Source organism: Tamandua tetradactyla, chromosome 4 (assembly GCF_023851605.1).
Source record: "Tamandua tetradactyla isolate mTamTet1 chromosome 4, mTamTet1.pri, whole genome shotgun sequence".
NCBI lineage: Eukaryota > Metazoa > Chordata > Mammalia > Pilosa > Myrmecophagidae > Tamandua > Tamandua tetradactyla.
This window is the reverse complement of record NC_135330.1, coordinates 189,697,541-189,714,168: the sequence shown is the minus strand read 5'-3', so window position 1 is coordinate 189,714,168 and position 16,628 is coordinate 189,697,541. Positions and strand designations below refer to the sequence as shown.

The 16,628-nt window shown below is 43.7% G+C and overlaps 1 protein-coding gene and 1 pseudogene across 4 annotated transcripts in view; one reads left to right on the top strand and one right to left on the bottom strand.

The window, feature by feature from the left end:
• The window catches only part of SPATA13 (spermatogenesis associated 13), a 115,038-nt gene that overhangs the window by 80,522 nt on the left and 17,888 nt on the right, over positions 1–16,628 (top strand). For all 4 annotated transcript variants that reach the window (XM_077158850.1, XM_077158853.1, XM_077158851.1 and 1 more), the window contains 3 exons: positions 12,511–12,647; positions 13,904–14,083; positions 14,467–14,652. In XM_077158850.1, the coding sequence (XP_077014965.1) occupies positions 12,511–12,647; positions 13,904–14,083; positions 14,467–14,652 (503 nt within the window). The remainder of the gene's footprint in view (positions 1–12,510; positions 12,648–13,903; positions 14,084–14,466; positions 14,653–16,628) is intronic.
• LOC143681653 (eukaryotic translation initiation factor 3 subunit F pseudogene) lies at positions 6,441–7,473 on the bottom strand (annotated as a pseudogene).

The following is a 16,628-nucleotide window of genomic DNA, read 5'->3' as shown; positions in this document are numbered from 1 at the left end:
AAACTACTACTAATAATTGCATATTGAGAAGTTTTGTGTTATACGGTGTGTTAGTTTGAAAGCTGCCAGAATGCAGTATACCAGAGATGGATTGGCTTTTATAAAGGGGAATATAATAAGTTACAAGATTACAGTTCTAAGGAAGTGAAAGTATCCAACTGAAGTCACCAACAAGAGGTTACCTTCTCTCACTCAAGAAAGGCCAGTGGTCCAAGAACCCCTTTGTCAGCTGGGTAGTCACGTGGCTGGCATCTGCTGGTCCCTGGCTCCTGGGCTCTGTTGCTTTCAGCCTCTGTCCCTGTGGGGGCTCCTCACTTTGCTTCTCCAGGGCTGTCTTTCATCTCTTGGCTTCCCTTGGCTCTCTCCTGGTTTTGGCTTGCTTAACATCTCATGGCGACATCTGCTGGGCTCCAGATATCTGTGTCTCTGTTCTCCACGTGCCTGCATCTGTGTCAGCTCTGCTGTGAAATTTCTGTCAGCTCTGAGGCTTCTGTCGTTTCTGGCTCTCTTTTAAAGGACTCTAGTAAACTATGTTTCCTCTTTTAAAGGGCTCTAGTAAACTAATCAGGACCCACCTGGAATGGGTGGTGTCACATCTCCATCTAATCAAAAGATCACACCCACAATTGGGCATGCCACATCTCCATAGAGATAATCTAATCAAAAGTTTCCAACCTACAGTGTTGAATTAGGATGAAAAGACACGGCTGCCCCCACAAGATTGAATCAGAATTAAAACATGGGGTACATAATATTTTTAAACCAGCACATACAATGTCTATGTATTATTTCATTAGTTCTTGCAAACCACCCTACACGGTGGCTATTGTTTTTCACATTTGACAGGTGAAAAAAAAAATGTAGAGGAAGGAACTTGACCAAGGACTCACACTCAAAAAGAAAGAAAAAAAGTGCTAGAGCTATTATTTGAAGCCAGATTTCTCATATCCCAAAGATTTTTTTAGTCAATATGCTGCATTTCCATCCCTCTATCTGTCCATCCAGCAACACTTTTGGAGCACCTACATATGTCAGGCAGGTTTAGGTACTAGGAATGTAGTTGAGAAAAAACATGTTCACAGCAGCGTTACTCACAATAGCCAGAAGGTGAAAGCAACCCATGTGTCCATCAACAAATGGATGGATGAACAGAAAGTCACATACACATCCCATGGAAACTGATAGAGCTTCAAAAAGGAATGAAGTCCGCTCAGTGGCAGAGTTCTTGCCTGCTGTGATGGAGACCTGGGTTCGATTCCTGGATCCTACCTGTGGGGGGTAAAAAAAAAGGGAATAAAGTCCTGATCCATGTTACAACATGGATGACCCTTGAAGGCTTCATGTTGAGTGTAGTAAGCCTGACACAAAAGGACAAATATTGGATGATCTTACTAATACCGGGGGATGGAGGGAGATATGAGGGGGTGCTTAATGCTTACTAGGTTCAGAGTCACTGTTTGGGGTGATGGAAAATTCTGATAATGGATGGTGGTGATGGTAGCACAACAAGGAGAATGTAATTAAAACCAATAAATATATGTATATGTTCCACAATTAAGCAAAAAAGAGCAACTAAAGGGACAGTGACAACTAAATGCAATCCATTATCCTGGGCTGGAACTCATAATGGAAGAGGGGGGAAACAAGCAAACAGATAAAAACCACTGTTTTCACATAGTTTACGGTCTAGGTGGGGGGAACTGGACGAGGAACGAGGTGTATTAGGTGGTGATAAAAGCTATGGAGACAATAAAGCAAGAAAGAAGGTTAAGGAGTGGGAGTAAGAGTTGCAACTTGAAATGGGATGGTCAGGGACGCCTCGCTGCCCACAGGCCCCGTGAAGGGAGCACGTGTTTCTGTGTCTGGGGGAGGAGGAGCCAGGATGGTGTTTTGGATGGACTTTGAGCAGTGGAGTCATGTGATCTGGCGCGTGCATGGTTTCACAGGATCACTGCGGCTGCTGGGGTGACAACAGCCTGAGCCAGGAAAGGGCAGAAGCAGGGAGACCATTAGAAGGCTGCTGCTCCCATCCGGGGGAGGAGGGTGATGCAAGAGTGAGGTGACAGGGCTGAGGAAAGGGGTGCAGGGGCAGGTTCTGGATGCATTTTGCAGGCAGAGTCAGCGGATTTGCCGATGAGTTCACTGGAGGCAGGAGGCGAGAGGGAAAAGCAAAAGAAGGACTTCCGAATAGGTAACACGTGTCAACCCTCTCACATTTTACAGATGAGAAAACCCAAAGTTGAAACAGCTTAGTAGTGACCGGCTCCAGTGTTGTTTAGCTAGAAAGTGACTAACACCAGGGCATTGGCCCAGGTCATTTTACTCCAGATTCCTTAGCCGTTTGCTTTTACTTGGGCATGTTTCCACCCCGGCCTCTTGTCCCACCTCCTGTAGTGCAGGATAAAACCATTTCTGCAGACTGGCAGGTGCTTAGAACCAGCTCGTTTCCACAGGGCTCAGTAGATACTAATCCATTATGTTGAAGCACTTCAGTGTGAGTCATTTTTCTCATGATCCGCTTCTCCCAGAGCCTTTTTTTTTTTCCTAAAGTGTATATGATATCAACTCAGAAATCATTCACTACACGAAGCCCATATCCATTTCCAGGGGATTTCATTCTGCTACCTTCTTTCAGTGGAATTCTTTTTCATTAGGTGGTGCATGTGTGCATGATTGGTCCTGGCTTTTTTCTTTTCTTTTCTTTTTTTGACCTGTTCTTATTTCTTTACTGATTATTACAGCAACAGTCAGATCAGATGGTAAAGAATCCCCTCTCCCCCCAAGAAAACATGGTTCAATGTTTTGAACCTCATGGTTCTTTGAGGGAGAAAATATTATTTGCAGGGCTCTGCTCTGGGTGGAAGGCCCAGGCATCTCTGTTTTACTTGGTTTCACTTCTTTTGGCTCAATCACTGCTGAAATGTGATAAGGAAATGCTGTGTGTGCCTGGCAGTGTCAGCTCGGTGCTTGTGCAATATGAAGGTTCCTGCCATCTTGGACCCTCTGAAACACTTAAGTGTTAGTGTAGATTCTCCTCACCCAGGAGCATTAAGGCATTCCAGCCGTGTCGTGCTGGGATGTCAGGGTCTGGGCTGCTTAGCTTTTCTAAAGGGTCTGGTTGGGGAAGGCTTGCTGCTTTAGTGTTGATTTTTCCTTTCTGGTCTAAAACATACTCATGCCCATAAAAAATATTTACAGTTGCCTCCTCAAGACCTGCCCCTGCAAACCCACACCCCAGGAAAGTGCTCTAGACTAGATAACTTTGTATTCTCTCCTTGCAAGTACTATGGCCACAGTGTAGTAAGCTAACATTTAAAAAGGAACTATCACCATGGTGTACACAGGCTCATTATATTTCTGGCCAGCAGAAACTTGACTTCAGCAAGATGTCCCTACAGCACCCCCAGCATTAGGCAAGAGAAGCAGATGACCGTGGAACCCACAGAGAGAGGCCCTCCTGAGAGGGGCCTGGTGTGTGGCCTCACCCCCGCCGGCTGGCCGTGCCCTGGGTCAGCATGGGCGTGCACACACATGCACGCATGCACACACACATGCACACATGCAGGGCAGCCCTCCCCGCACTCCAGCAGTGTGCTCCACCTCCCTGTACCTGGGGATGGCCGTGCTGCCCACTGCATCCTGGGCAAAGCTCCTTTCTCTTCTGGGGTGAACTAGTAAGGAAGCTGGGGGCCCGGAAGTTCATGCCGAGGTCTGGAGAGCTTTTGTCTAGAGGGTTCCCCACAAAACCAGCCTGTTCCCTGACTTGGCGGTCAGATCCAGTAAAATTTCCACCCCTGCAACGTCCAGGCAGTTTACTTTCATTTTTAAATCCCAGATACAGGCCCTTGCACTTCTGAATGAGCTTGGGGATGGGAAGCAGCAGGAGGGAGTTGGGGGAGGGAGAGGGTGCTGGGGGAAAGTGTGTTCCCAGCCCAGTGTTCCATCCACTAGCCACCCGGCAGTGGTCCGTTTTGTTCAAGAGCTTTCCAGAGTGTCTGTTGGCCTGTGCAGTGCAGCCCTCCGCATTCAGGAGGCAGGCTGCTTACAGAGCTGGGAGCATTGATGAGTGCGTCAGTGACTTTTAATTCAACCTAAGTACTGTTGTAGAAGCTAGTGTGAAAAAGACAGCGAGGGAGCAGCTCCCTCTCCCCAGCGGTGACAGGAGGGAAGCTTGAAGAGGGGATGATGGCAGCTGCCTTGAAGGGGTTTGCGGGACATTCCAGGAGCAGGGCGGGCTTGGGCCATGGAAAGACTGGGCTGGCTCAGGGCTCACTGAAATGAGCTTTGTTTAGAGTGCAGGGAACCGAAGGACAGAGGCTAAATGATGAGGAAGCTAGGAAAAGTCTGAGGAGGCCAGCTGGGGTCCGGTCAGGGAAGACTCCCTGGCCATGTATTCCCTGATCTTTCTGTCTTTCTCGCCATTGGGTTTTGTGTGTTTTGGAGTGTGTGTGTGTGTGTGTGTGTGTGTGTGTGTGTGTGTGTGTGTGTTGAAGTTATTTATGATCTGTATCTAGCCTTTCTAGTTTAGTTTACTTGGCTTGAACTCATCATCATGTACAAAATACTTGTCCTATCTGTGCTTGGCAGAGAAAACTGATACGTGAAAAAGAATTAGGTGGTTTATTTTCACAGTGTTTATTCCCACCCACTATAGCAAATCTTTTTCAATATTTTTTATTGTTTTAATGTAAGGATTCTAGGCTCTGTTCTAAAAATTGTGTTGTTTTTAAACAGTTCTGTTTAGATAGTAGCCCTGACTCCTGACATTTAAGGAGTAAGGAGAAATTTAGATCCACAAGTCCTTGGAAATAAAGAAGGGCAAACACAGGACTGTCCCGCTGCAGTCTGAACTTCTGCATTTCTTGCAAGGGGCCAGGGAATCTCCTCCAGGCTAGTACAGACTCTTCAGTAAGTTTTAGAGCTCTCCTGAAGACTCACAAGCTGTGCGGTGGCAGGCTTTCCCGGGGTCTGGTTCACCGGACCTTGTCCATGTTGTACTTGGCTCTCAGAAGCTGCCATGAAAGAAGGTGGGGGCTGGGGAGAGAAGGAGGGAAGGGAGGAAAGGAGGAAGAAACAGCAAAAGAAACTAACATTGGAGAATTCCACTGCACCAATACTCACTTGGGAGACTTTGGTAGTAGACAAAACCATGTTAACCCGTGGTCCTGAGGCTCACCGATGAGATCACAACTCTTCACTTTGGGGTGATCCAAGAGGAGAGTGGAGCTGTTTGTCTCCTGGGAATGTGAAAGGACACTCTAGAGCCACCCCAACTAGTAACAAAAGAGCCAACATTGTTGGAGCCCTTAGTGTTGTCCCTATGTGACACATTTTCCATAAAAATAAATAAGTCCCTCCATCCTTTGCATCACACTGGCTTCTCCTTCTGAATTTCTCTTTTTGTGTGAGCTTTCCCAGTGACTTGGGATTGAAACTTCTGAATCGCCGGAGCTTTGTCCTCCTTGTTCCTGTAAACATCAGCTCCACCTCCATACCATTCTTGAATCTGTTGACGCTGCAGTTTCCATTGCCATTACCCTAGTACTGCACTTTTTTTTTTTTAATGTGTACTTTAGGGTGGTTGGTTTATAGAAAGTAGAGTTCCCATACATGCCCCTCTTCTCACAGAACGGTTTTCCCTATTATTAACACTTTGCATTAATGCAATGCCTTGGTTGCAACTGATGACCCAATAGCATTGTAATTATTCACTTAAGTCCACTGTTTACATTAAGGTTCACTTTTCTAATTTTTATTTTGGTCGCATTTATGGAACCTAAAATTTCTATAAATTAACCTATAATTAATACAAGAATGCAATACAGTGGTGTTAATTATATTCGCTGTATTGTGCTACCATCAACACCATCTGTCACCAAGGCTTTTCCACCACTCCAAACAGAAATTCTCTACCAATAAAGCCTTAACTCCCCATTTCCCACCCTTACCTGGTGCCTGGTAACGTGTTCTCTAATTTCTGACTGTGAATTTGTATATTCTATTTCTATAAATGAGATCATAAAATATTTTTTCTTTTTGTTTCTGACTTATTTGATGCCACATGATGTTTTCAGTGTTCATCCACCTTATATCTTCACTCTCAGTTCCTTTTTGTGTTAGAATAATACTCCAGTGTATGGATATACCTCATTTTGTTGATCTGTTCATCCCTTGATTAATCCCAGTTTCCTTCCTTCCTTCCAACTCTTGGGTTGCTTCTGCTTCTTAGTTTTTGTGAACAATGCTGGGATGAATATCAGGGTTGGTGAGTTTTGCTCGTTTTTGGTTTGTTTGTTTGCAAAAGGCAGGCCATGTTTGTTTAGTCACAACCAGTTGACTGACTCCATGTACCTCAAGACCACAAAGACCCATTTCTCCTTCAGTCCATCGTGAGTCCTAGGGCTGGACCTAGAGTGCCGGGAGTGCTGCCTAGGGCCCCTTCACAGGTTTACAAGCTCCTTATTGAGGGCTGTCTGTGACTGTGTGAGATTAGCCAGGGGTCCACCCTCAGCAGGCACTGACGGTGCTGTTGAGCATGGTCTCAAAGTCATCAGGAGCTATCTTGGGCACTTGGTTAACCAGACTCACCAGGAAGCACGGCCCACAGTATTGTCAGCTGACACCTCTCCAGACAGTGCATCCCCTGCACATCGCACCACTGTGCTCAGGCCGTCCTAGATGTGAGTGATGCTCCTCCTACCTGCTCTAAGTCACTTGAGAATCCAACAACCCAGTTGGGACTAAAGCAGATCTTCATGTTCAGGTCAGTTCCAATGCATTCAGTGTCATGATATGCATGTCTCAGTGTCAGGTGTGAATGTCACCCCCGTGGTCCTCCCAGGAGTGCCCCTGGAAGTGCTGTCATAGACCTTGATGCTTATGCCACCAATCTGGAGGCTCATGTCCACCGTGGGCTGGGTGGGGCTGGGGGCCTCCTGGCTGCAGTACCTGTGAATCAGCCCGGAGTGCTCTCTGATGCCACGGCCTAAAGCCTACCAGCCCAGAAAGAGCTCATCTGGAGAGACTTTTTTGTGCAATTCATATATATTCTTAGAAAATTACATGTCAATGGCTACCTCATTTTCAGACTCATTGTGTGGCACCAAAAAGCAATTGGTGATTTCTACTGAGTATTTATAGACAATTCCCAGCAGGATCCTAAAAACTCAGGCTGTGCCCTCATGGCATTGCTCATAGCTGTCCACAATGGAGGCCAAAATGACTGGGTGCAGCCAGAGCACACAGTGGCCAGGGAAAGGCCTTGGAAGAGCTGGACTAGGCAATAGTGGCAAGGGCTTGTGTTGAGGCCAGGGTCCACCCTGCAGCTGTGGTTGTAGCTGCTGCCACGGCTGGGTCAGAAGATAGAGCTGGGACCATAGCTGGGGCTGGGGCTGGGACTGGGATTGGGGTTGGGGCCAGAGTAGTAGCTGGGGTGGCAGGAGGAGAACTTGCCACTACAGCTAGTGTGGCCATCAGTTCTGCACCTTTTTATCACTTACTCCAACTGACTTATTCTCTTTGCAGTTGGTTTCCTGGTCCCAGCCTCTCCCTGACCAGACCTCCTTCCTATTGAATAAAGTCATTACTCTTCAGCCCAGCTCTCAGCAAACCCACTGTTTTAACCACAGAAACTGTCTTTATTAAAACCTAACTATGAGTCAAGGATTCTAGGAGCTCAACTTATATTATCTCATTTAGTTCTCTAGGAAGAAAGAAAAGGCTTTCCATGAAAGATGAGGTCACTTTTTAGGGTCCCAGGTCTCTACAGGGGCAGGACTAGAATCAAACCCAGACATCTGTAACTTTAACACCTGTTTTCTTTCTATAAGGTTAAGGAACTGCTATTCAAAGCCTGTCACTTCTCATCTCACTCTTCATCCATACCTACAGTAACTCTCTTGAGTCCCTCCATTGTATGCTGTTGTCTTACTGTCCCAATCTCCTCTTTTAGTAGATCCTGGGTACATGTACCGTTACTTCCAATTACACCACATTTCTTTCTGAACCAAGGGCCATGTCAAATATCGTGAAGAGTCAGCTTCCATTTCCTGGCAGCTTTTCCCTGTAGTCTACATAAAGGGATGTTCTCTTTTCTCCTTAAAAATTCCCCCCACCACTTGGTTTGTACCTTCAGTTATTACTGTATTTCCCATTTTCTGGCTTAACTCATAAGCACCTTGAATTTATTTACTCCTTTGCGCCCCCCTCCCCACTTCCCTATTCCAGCCCCACCAGACTATTGGCCCCTGAAGTGCAAGGACCTTCTGTCTCATCCATCTGCATTCCCCTAGCACCTAGAACAGTAAGTGGCAACCGTCCCAGTGACAAGGGCAGTGATGGAGAAGTCTCTCTTGTTGTAGAAGAAAGGGAGGCAATGAGTATGAAACACCTCTCTGCTCTGTGGCGGCCTTGGCAAGAGGAGTCCACTGTCCAAGAAAGAAAATCAGCCACTAAGTACGACCATAGTGATCCACCATTAAGAGTCGACCCATCAAGGGGAGCTGTGGTGTGTATACACCGGACTCCTGGATGACCACAAGGAGGAGGAGGTTGTGACGCATGCAGCTGGGTGAATGAACCTTAAGGACAGTGTGTTGAATGAAGTGGCAGAAACAAAAAGACAAATGTTCTCATGCCTCACTCACATGGACTAACTAGAATATACAAATTTAGAGAATTGAAGTCGAGAGCGTGGGTTATCAGGTTGAGGCCTATTGTAAAGGGTCCTAGATGGTAAGCTCTTACAGCAGTCACGTGTATTCAGGAGTTGTAGTTTCTAAATTCTGAGATACTGAGCCATTTGAGTATAACCTGGTCATTCCCCGAAACTTTAGGCATTTATGTGGCACCTGAAACTCAGAGCTATAGCACTGAAGCTATGGAAGTCAGGATTACCCCATTCGACAGATGTTTAAAAAGCTGAAAAAGTGATCAGACTTCATCTAGAGATATGAATGAAGCTGATCTGGATAGGACTAAGGTAAATCAGAGTATTGGGTAAAGGATGATATGACCCATATTTTCAAACTTCAACCTCTGTGTGAGAGCAAAGGGAGAGGTGTTTATTTGGTGCAAAATTTATATTTTGGGTAGTGCCTTATCTAATTTAACTTATATGATCAGTTTACTTGAACACCATAATTACATGGACTCTTGAATAGGGCGTGAGATCTTGTTGGTTTGTCCTGGTTGATGTGATGCCCTGATATATCTTAGAGTAATTTGGGCAGAGAATAAAAAAATATTTGTGGAGTCCCCTTGGGGACTGGGGAGAAAGGAGGAAATATTCAAATTCCCCATCGGGGAAGTTCCTGATATTCTCACAAGCAGAGAGGACAACAGATTCAGTAGGCTAAGCCCTCAATCACGGGGCTCACCCCCGTGAATCTTATTCCTGCAGAGAAGAAGCTAAGCCTACTGTTAATTATGCCTGAGTCACTCCCAAAGAACCTCTTTTGTTGCTCAGATAATGGCCTCTCTCTCTAAGCCAACTCGGCAGGTGAGCTCACTGCCTTGCCCACTATGTGGAACATGGCTCCCAGGGGTGTAAATCTCCCTGGTAACATGGTACAGAACTCCTGGGGATAAGCTGGGCCCCACTATCAAGGGATTGAGAAACCCTTATTGACCAAAAGGGAGAAGAGAGAAATGAGACAAAGTTTCAGTGGCTGAGAGATTTCAAACAGAGTCGGAGAGGTTATCCTGGAAATTATTCTTATGCATTGTATAGCTCCTTTTTTAGTTTATGATTGGAGTGGCTGAAGGGAAGTACCTGAAACTGTGATACTGTGTTCCAGTAGCCTTGATTCTTGAAGGTGATTGTGTAAAGATGTAACTTTTACAGTGTGACTGTGTGATTGTGAAGACCATGTGTCTGTTCCTCTTATCCAGGTTACGGACAGATGAGTACAAAAAGAGAAGGATAAAAAATATATAAATAATAGGAAGAGACAAAGGGTAAAAATTGGGTAGATTGAAATATTATGGATCAGTGAGAGGGAGAGGTAAGGGTTATCGGATGTATGAGTTCTTTTTTTTTTTAATTTCTTTTTCTGGAGTGATGCAAATGTTCTAAAAAATGATCCTGGTAAAGAAGACACAACTATGTGATGATATTGTGAGCCAATGATTGTATAATATGGTTGGCCTTCATGTGTGTAAATATTTCTCAGTAAAAAGATTGAAAAAGAAAGTTGACATCCCTTACATTGACTAAGAAGCAGAAATGTGTATATGTACAATAGAATATTGTGCAGCTACAAAAAGGAATGAAGTTGTGAGGTGGGCAATAAGATGAATGAACCTTGGGGACTTTATGTTGTGCAAAATAGGCCAGAAACAAAAGAGCAAAAATTGTTACGGTCTCTCCTCGATAATACTTTAAGAAAATTGGCACCTAGATTGTTAACTCTTATAGCAGTCACATTTAATCTGGAGCTGAAAATGGTTCAGGATTCTGAGATGCTGTGCTCTGTGTGTGTAACTTGGTGTTTCCCTGGAACTGTACCTGTGTGAGACCTAAGACTTGGAGTTGGAGTTCTGCAGCTCTGAAAGTCAGCGTTGATATATACAAACAACTGTTAAGGAAACTGAGAAAGAGATCAGTCTTCAATTAGAGTTAAGAATGAAACAGATATGGTCAGAACTGAGAAGGATGATATTGTCTGTACTTTAGAACTTCACCTACTGCATGAAACCAAGGGAAGTGAGGTTTATTTTGTCCAAAACCTAAATTTTCTGTAGCATATTATCTAACTCAACCTGTCCGGATAGCTTACTTAAAAACAACCCAAATACATGGAGCACAGAATGGGAAAGAGGACTTGTAATTCTGTATAGCTTAATGTAACACTCAGACACATTCCAGAATTTGTTGGGCAGATAATGAAAAAGTATTGGCAAAGTCCCTTGAGGGACTGGAGGAAAAATATGGAACTAATAACTTTCCCACCGGGGAAACCCCTGATACTCTCTCAAACATTAGGTACTCTGAAGTCAATCAGTAGGCCAAGCCCTTGATCTTGAGACTTGCTCTTATGAAACTTATTTCTGTAGCAGAGAAACTAAACCTACCTATAGTTATGCCTAAGAATGACCTCCAGAAAAACTCTTGTTGCTCAGCTGTGGCCTCTCTCTCTCTCTCTAAGTCCAACTCTGCAAGGAAAATCATTACCCTCCCCCGTACATGAGACATGACATACAGGGGTAAAAGTCTCCTTGGCAACATGGGACATGACGCCCAGAGGTGAGCCTGGCCCTGGCACCATGGGATCAACTCTGCCTTCCTGACCAAAAGGGGGAAAAGAAATGTACAAGATAAGGTATCAGTAGTTAAGAGAGTTCAAATAGAGTTGAGAGGCTGTGCTGGAGGCTACTCTTATGCAAGCTTCAGCTAGATATTGCTAGTTGCCATTGTTTGCCAAACCAGAACCAATACCATCCCTGTTAACCCTGAAGAATGCCTAGGGTTCTCGCTCAGATTCTGTGAAAGTTTCATGCACTATGTTTACTTTCCAGAAACCTGTAACCTCCACATAGTTCCTAGGCCATCTAAGTCCTAAAACCCAGAGGGAGCAGCCTCTCCAAGAACATCAGCTAGTTCCATCCTCCTACCCCATATTGTCATGCACCTTTCCAACATGAAACAGAAGGGGCATAGCCCAAATACCTGTAAAGATTGAGAGAAGGATGGATAAAAGGAGAAGTAGTTAAATCAGAGAAGGTAGGATTTAACAAACGAGTATGACTGTTGAATTGTTATACTGATATTTTTTTTAGTCTACAGTGTCTTGGAGCAGCTAGAAAAAAAAACCTGAATTGTGGAACTGTAACCTATACTAAACTTTGAAATCTGTTCTATAACTACTTATTACAACGTACTTTATAATGTATTGCCTTTTTTGTATATATGCTATATTTCACAGTAAAAGTGTTTAAAACAAAAAGGTCAACCCATCCTTGAAAGATCTTTCTGTTTTTTGGTAGAGGTACTATGTAATACCTAATTCTGTTATTGAGAGGTCATTCCTTTTATTTATTGGCAAATATTGTTAACTGCGTGTATTTTCTTATGCAATACTATTATGAACATTTAATTTTAGTAGTACTCTATTGCCTTGCAGATAAAAGGTGTCGCTTTTTAAAAAAAAAAATTGTTTTCGCTTTCTTTTTTCCTTAAGCATATCAAAACATTTCTTAGAAATGTTACCTATATTTATATTTTTTATATCTACCGGAAAGCACAAATTGCTAACAGTCACATAATGCATTCGCTATTTTAATTCACAATTCAAATTTTGTTTGATGTTGGCAATACTCTGAAATAACCCACGTCATTTCACATAAGCTCTTCTTAGCACCAGTGGCTACCTTTGGGTTAATATCTTAGTAGGAACTTTCTGGGTTGGCTTTTTCCCTTGGGAGGATGTTCTCTTAGGTCATTTAGCTCATCCTTTTATTGAAACATTTGTTGGCTGTGTCTCTTCAGCTGTGCCATTGCTTTTGTTTTAGTCTCTGCAGATGGAGGCAATGAGTCTTCGGCCTTAGCGGATGACAATGGGAGCGAGGAGGACTTCAGCTACGAGGAGCTCTGCCAGGCCAACCCCAGATACCTGCAGCCAGGCGGGGAGCAGCTGGCCATCAACGAGGTACTGGAGAGCCACACAGCAAGGCAAACGGCAGGTGCCCAATGTTCGGGAACCCGGATGCATCCAGGCTTTTCCATCTGCTTATTTTTTTATTAAATCTTCTTAAACCCAGAGCTCTGATTAGAACAGCACTATGATTTCCTGGCATTGTTGAGAAAAAGTAGAGTGAAGCAAATTTCTAAATAATTCAAGCTTATCCCCTAAAGTGATAGTAGCAGCCTTCATTAGCGTTGGGATGGTGCTTTTTGGTTTGTGAAGTTCTCTCACTTTTTCTATCGTATAATGCTTGCATCTGATCTAGAGGCCCATGTTACAGTTATTATCACATTTTAATAAAGATTCTGGGGCTAGGAGATTAAATTGTTTGCTAGGAAGTGGTGGAACTGGCATTAGCCCCATATTTTCTTACTACGAATCTTGTATTTTTCTACCACAATAAATCTTTACCCACCCCTACTCCCAACCCCCATTTTTATGGAAATCTTTCTAGAGGACACTTCTAGCTTTCAGAGCATGTGGAGCATAACTTGTTGGGGAACTAAAATCCCCGATACCACGGCCAGGTACTGTTCCATATTTATGATGTCCATGGGGAGCTAAGAAAGGGTCCTTATTTGCTTCTCTACCAGACCAACAGATTGGTCCAGAAGGCTGTCATTTTGGAGCAATTTTGTCTCTTCTTTACTTTTTTTTTCATTAACTGTTAAACATCTAGAGATCTTGGATATTTTCTTCCATCTGCAATAAGTTATAAAGTTAGCTTTATTCAAATTGTAAATAAAGTATGAAGAATAGGCTCCGGGTGAAGGAGAGAGGGACTTTTAGTAAAATTTGAGTATAACTTTTGGGTGCTCAGCTTTATTACATTTACTTTTGGCTGTTCAGAAATTATTTGGGGCAGGTGGTTGGGTACTTGTTCCTAGTTCTTTACCATCTTGCAGGTCTTCAAGTTTGGTAGGTAAGTGATCTACAGATCAGTCAGCTGTTGATCCATTTTTAAGGAGATGTGGGTTGGATTTGGATTTTCTTTAAGGGCATCTAAGAGATGCACACTTGATTTTGTTTTCCCCCCATGTTTTTTCACATGTCATGCAAGGTCTTGGTTCTTCTTGTGTAACTGATCAAATAATAAGTCTTCAGTGAAAGCCACAGAGCTAGATGGCATGACTGTCACCCTGAAAGAGCTTACACATGGCTACATCATGGCTGCACCAGCCCGTGATTTTTGTGCTCACCCATGGGTATCTCCATTTCAGCTGATCAGCGATGGCAGCGTGGTCTGTGCCGAGGCCCTGTGGGACCACGTGACCATGGATGACCAGGAGCTGGGCTTCAAGGCTGGGGACGTCATCCAGGTGCTGGAAGCTTCCAATAAGGACTGGTGGTGGGGTCGGAATGAGGACAAGGAAGCCTGGTTTCCTGCAAGCTTTGTTAGGGTAAGTGTGTGGCCATCTCCGCTTTTCATTACGTCTCTGAGAGAAAGGTTTTTGGGCCAAATCTCACTCTTCAGGCAGACTCATATCTGCTAGTTTTGCAAATCAATCCTGAATGAAATGTTCCAGAACTGTTAAGAAATTAGACTGGGTTGAGTTAAGAGTGTCAACTTGGGTAAACCAGTCACATGCCATGGCTGCTGCATTTTGGGGTCTGCAGGCATGGCCGTGGTGCCATTAAGTGCATAAAGGCTGCGGCAACTTTCCAGATGATGGTCCAGCTGCCTTGATAATTGGTCATGGAAAAATGGCATCCAGGGAGGTTTTCTGCTCAGCTCTGTTGGCCACTCAGCCCGAGTCACCTGTCACCTCTGTGTTGCCCACAGTTACGTGTCAATCAGGAAGAGGTGTTGGAGAATTCCACCAACACCCCGGACAAGGAGCAGGAGGAGGATGCTGGCCAAAGCCGCCACAAACACTTGGAAAACAAACATCAGATGAGGACCAACGTCATCCAGGAGATTATGAACACCGAGCGAGTGTACATCAAGCATCTCAAGGATATCTGTGAGGTCAGATACCAAGACCCAGTTACGATCCCAAGAACTATGTAAGACGACTGCATCATATTCCCACTGTGGTTTTCTTCCACAGCCTCCATCCCCAGTTAGACTGTAAACTCTTCGAGGGCAGGGGTCGGTTAGCACATTTGTCTATTTTTCTCTGCTCTTCATTCTTCTCACCCCATCTGGTCCTTGCATAGACTGCCCACTCATTAAATACTTGTCACGTTCATTGATGAATTTATTGAGTATACATGACTCTCTTAACCACTGCGGTAGCCAATCTTTTTTTCTTTTTCGTTAAACTTTTTATTTTGAAATAATTGCAAACTTACAGGACAGTTGCACAGTAATACAAAACCCATACAGAAAACTCCTGTATACTCGGCTCTACTCTGCAGATACCCAGAGCCACCAATTTTAATATTTTGCTACATTTTCTGTATCGTTCTATCTATCTGTTTATTTTCTAAGCATTTAAGATCAGGTTGTACATACTTATTTCTTGCATGTACATTTCCTAAGAGTAAGGATATTTGCTTGTGTAACTACCTTAAGTGCAGTCACCAAGTTCAAGAAAATTCATATATTGGGTGCCTCCTTACCCTCCATTACCAGAACTTACCCATCTCCCCAGACAGAAACCCTGCACCCATTAGGCATTAACTAATTAAGGGCACCATGGAACTATCTCTCTCAGGACTTAGCTCCTGAGATCATTCTAAGTGAAGGACTTGCACAGAAGGCAATGCTCTTTAAGTGAATATATGGGAAATCTAGTAGTGTTCACAAAGAATAAAAGGTTTGTCCCTATCCAAAACCCACTGCATTTAATCATTGGACTCACACACCTGGTTCTGAGTCACTGCGATAACTTGAGGTATTTAGAGATAGACACAAAATTTGATTTCACCTCGTGATATCCACTGCTCTGCTCTGCAATGTCAGGCTAGTTTATCATCCCATCGTATCCCTGATTGCAAAAATCTGGACTGACTATTAGTAAATGTGAACCTGGAAGAGGTTTTTCTCCTGTGATACTTGGGTTTTTATGGGCTTTGTGTGAGCCTCGCACCAAATTGTAGTTTGCCCAGTCTGAACATTCTGTCTGTTTTGACTGTGAATACCGATCCCTGCAGTATCAGCGCCACAGTGACAGTTCAGCCCTGAAGACGTGCTGAGGAAAGAGAACCGGCCATTCTATAATTGGATTGATTGGCCAGATAAAGCATTCCAGAGTCTGGCATATTTGTGCTAGCCACCTTATTTTGTATGATTTAGAAAATATCTTTGAAGCGGCATTTTTGGAAAATAATGCTAGTTGCTAATGGTGGTTGAGCATTGACTCTGTGCCTTCCCTTTACCTGGGTTAACTCATCTAATGCTCACAGCATACTTGATATGGCTAGGCAAGTTCTATCTCATCCCTATAATCCTCTATATGAGGAAACTGAGGCACAGACAAGTTAAGTGGCGGGGTTACAATAAACCCAGTCTACTCTAGAGCTTGTCCTGCTAATCTTTACATTATATTGTCTTTCTGTTTAAACTCATACCAGATATTGATATATATTTTCCTAGGTGGTCAGTTTAGTTTATTTGACTGCATGATGCTCATTTGGAGATTATTATCATATAAGTGTATGTATGGCTTTTTCTTCCTATCCCATCAGCTTCCACCCAAGCCATAGCAGAACCATGTTGTACACAGAAAATTGTGTTTTCCATTACTGCAGGTTAAATATCTACAGTTTTATGCTGTATAAAGAAATAAGGGATGCTGGAATCCTTGAGTAAGATACCCTTGGCTCTTTGCCATGACTAACAGCAAGAAAAATTGAATTACCTCTTCAGCAAGTGATGACAGTCTGTATTTGACAAGTGTTTTCAGCTATGAAATGAAATTAGGGATGGGGGAATGATTCTCTTAAGAGTTTAGAAATAGTGTGACAATACAAATTTTTGAGCACTGGTATTTGAACCTA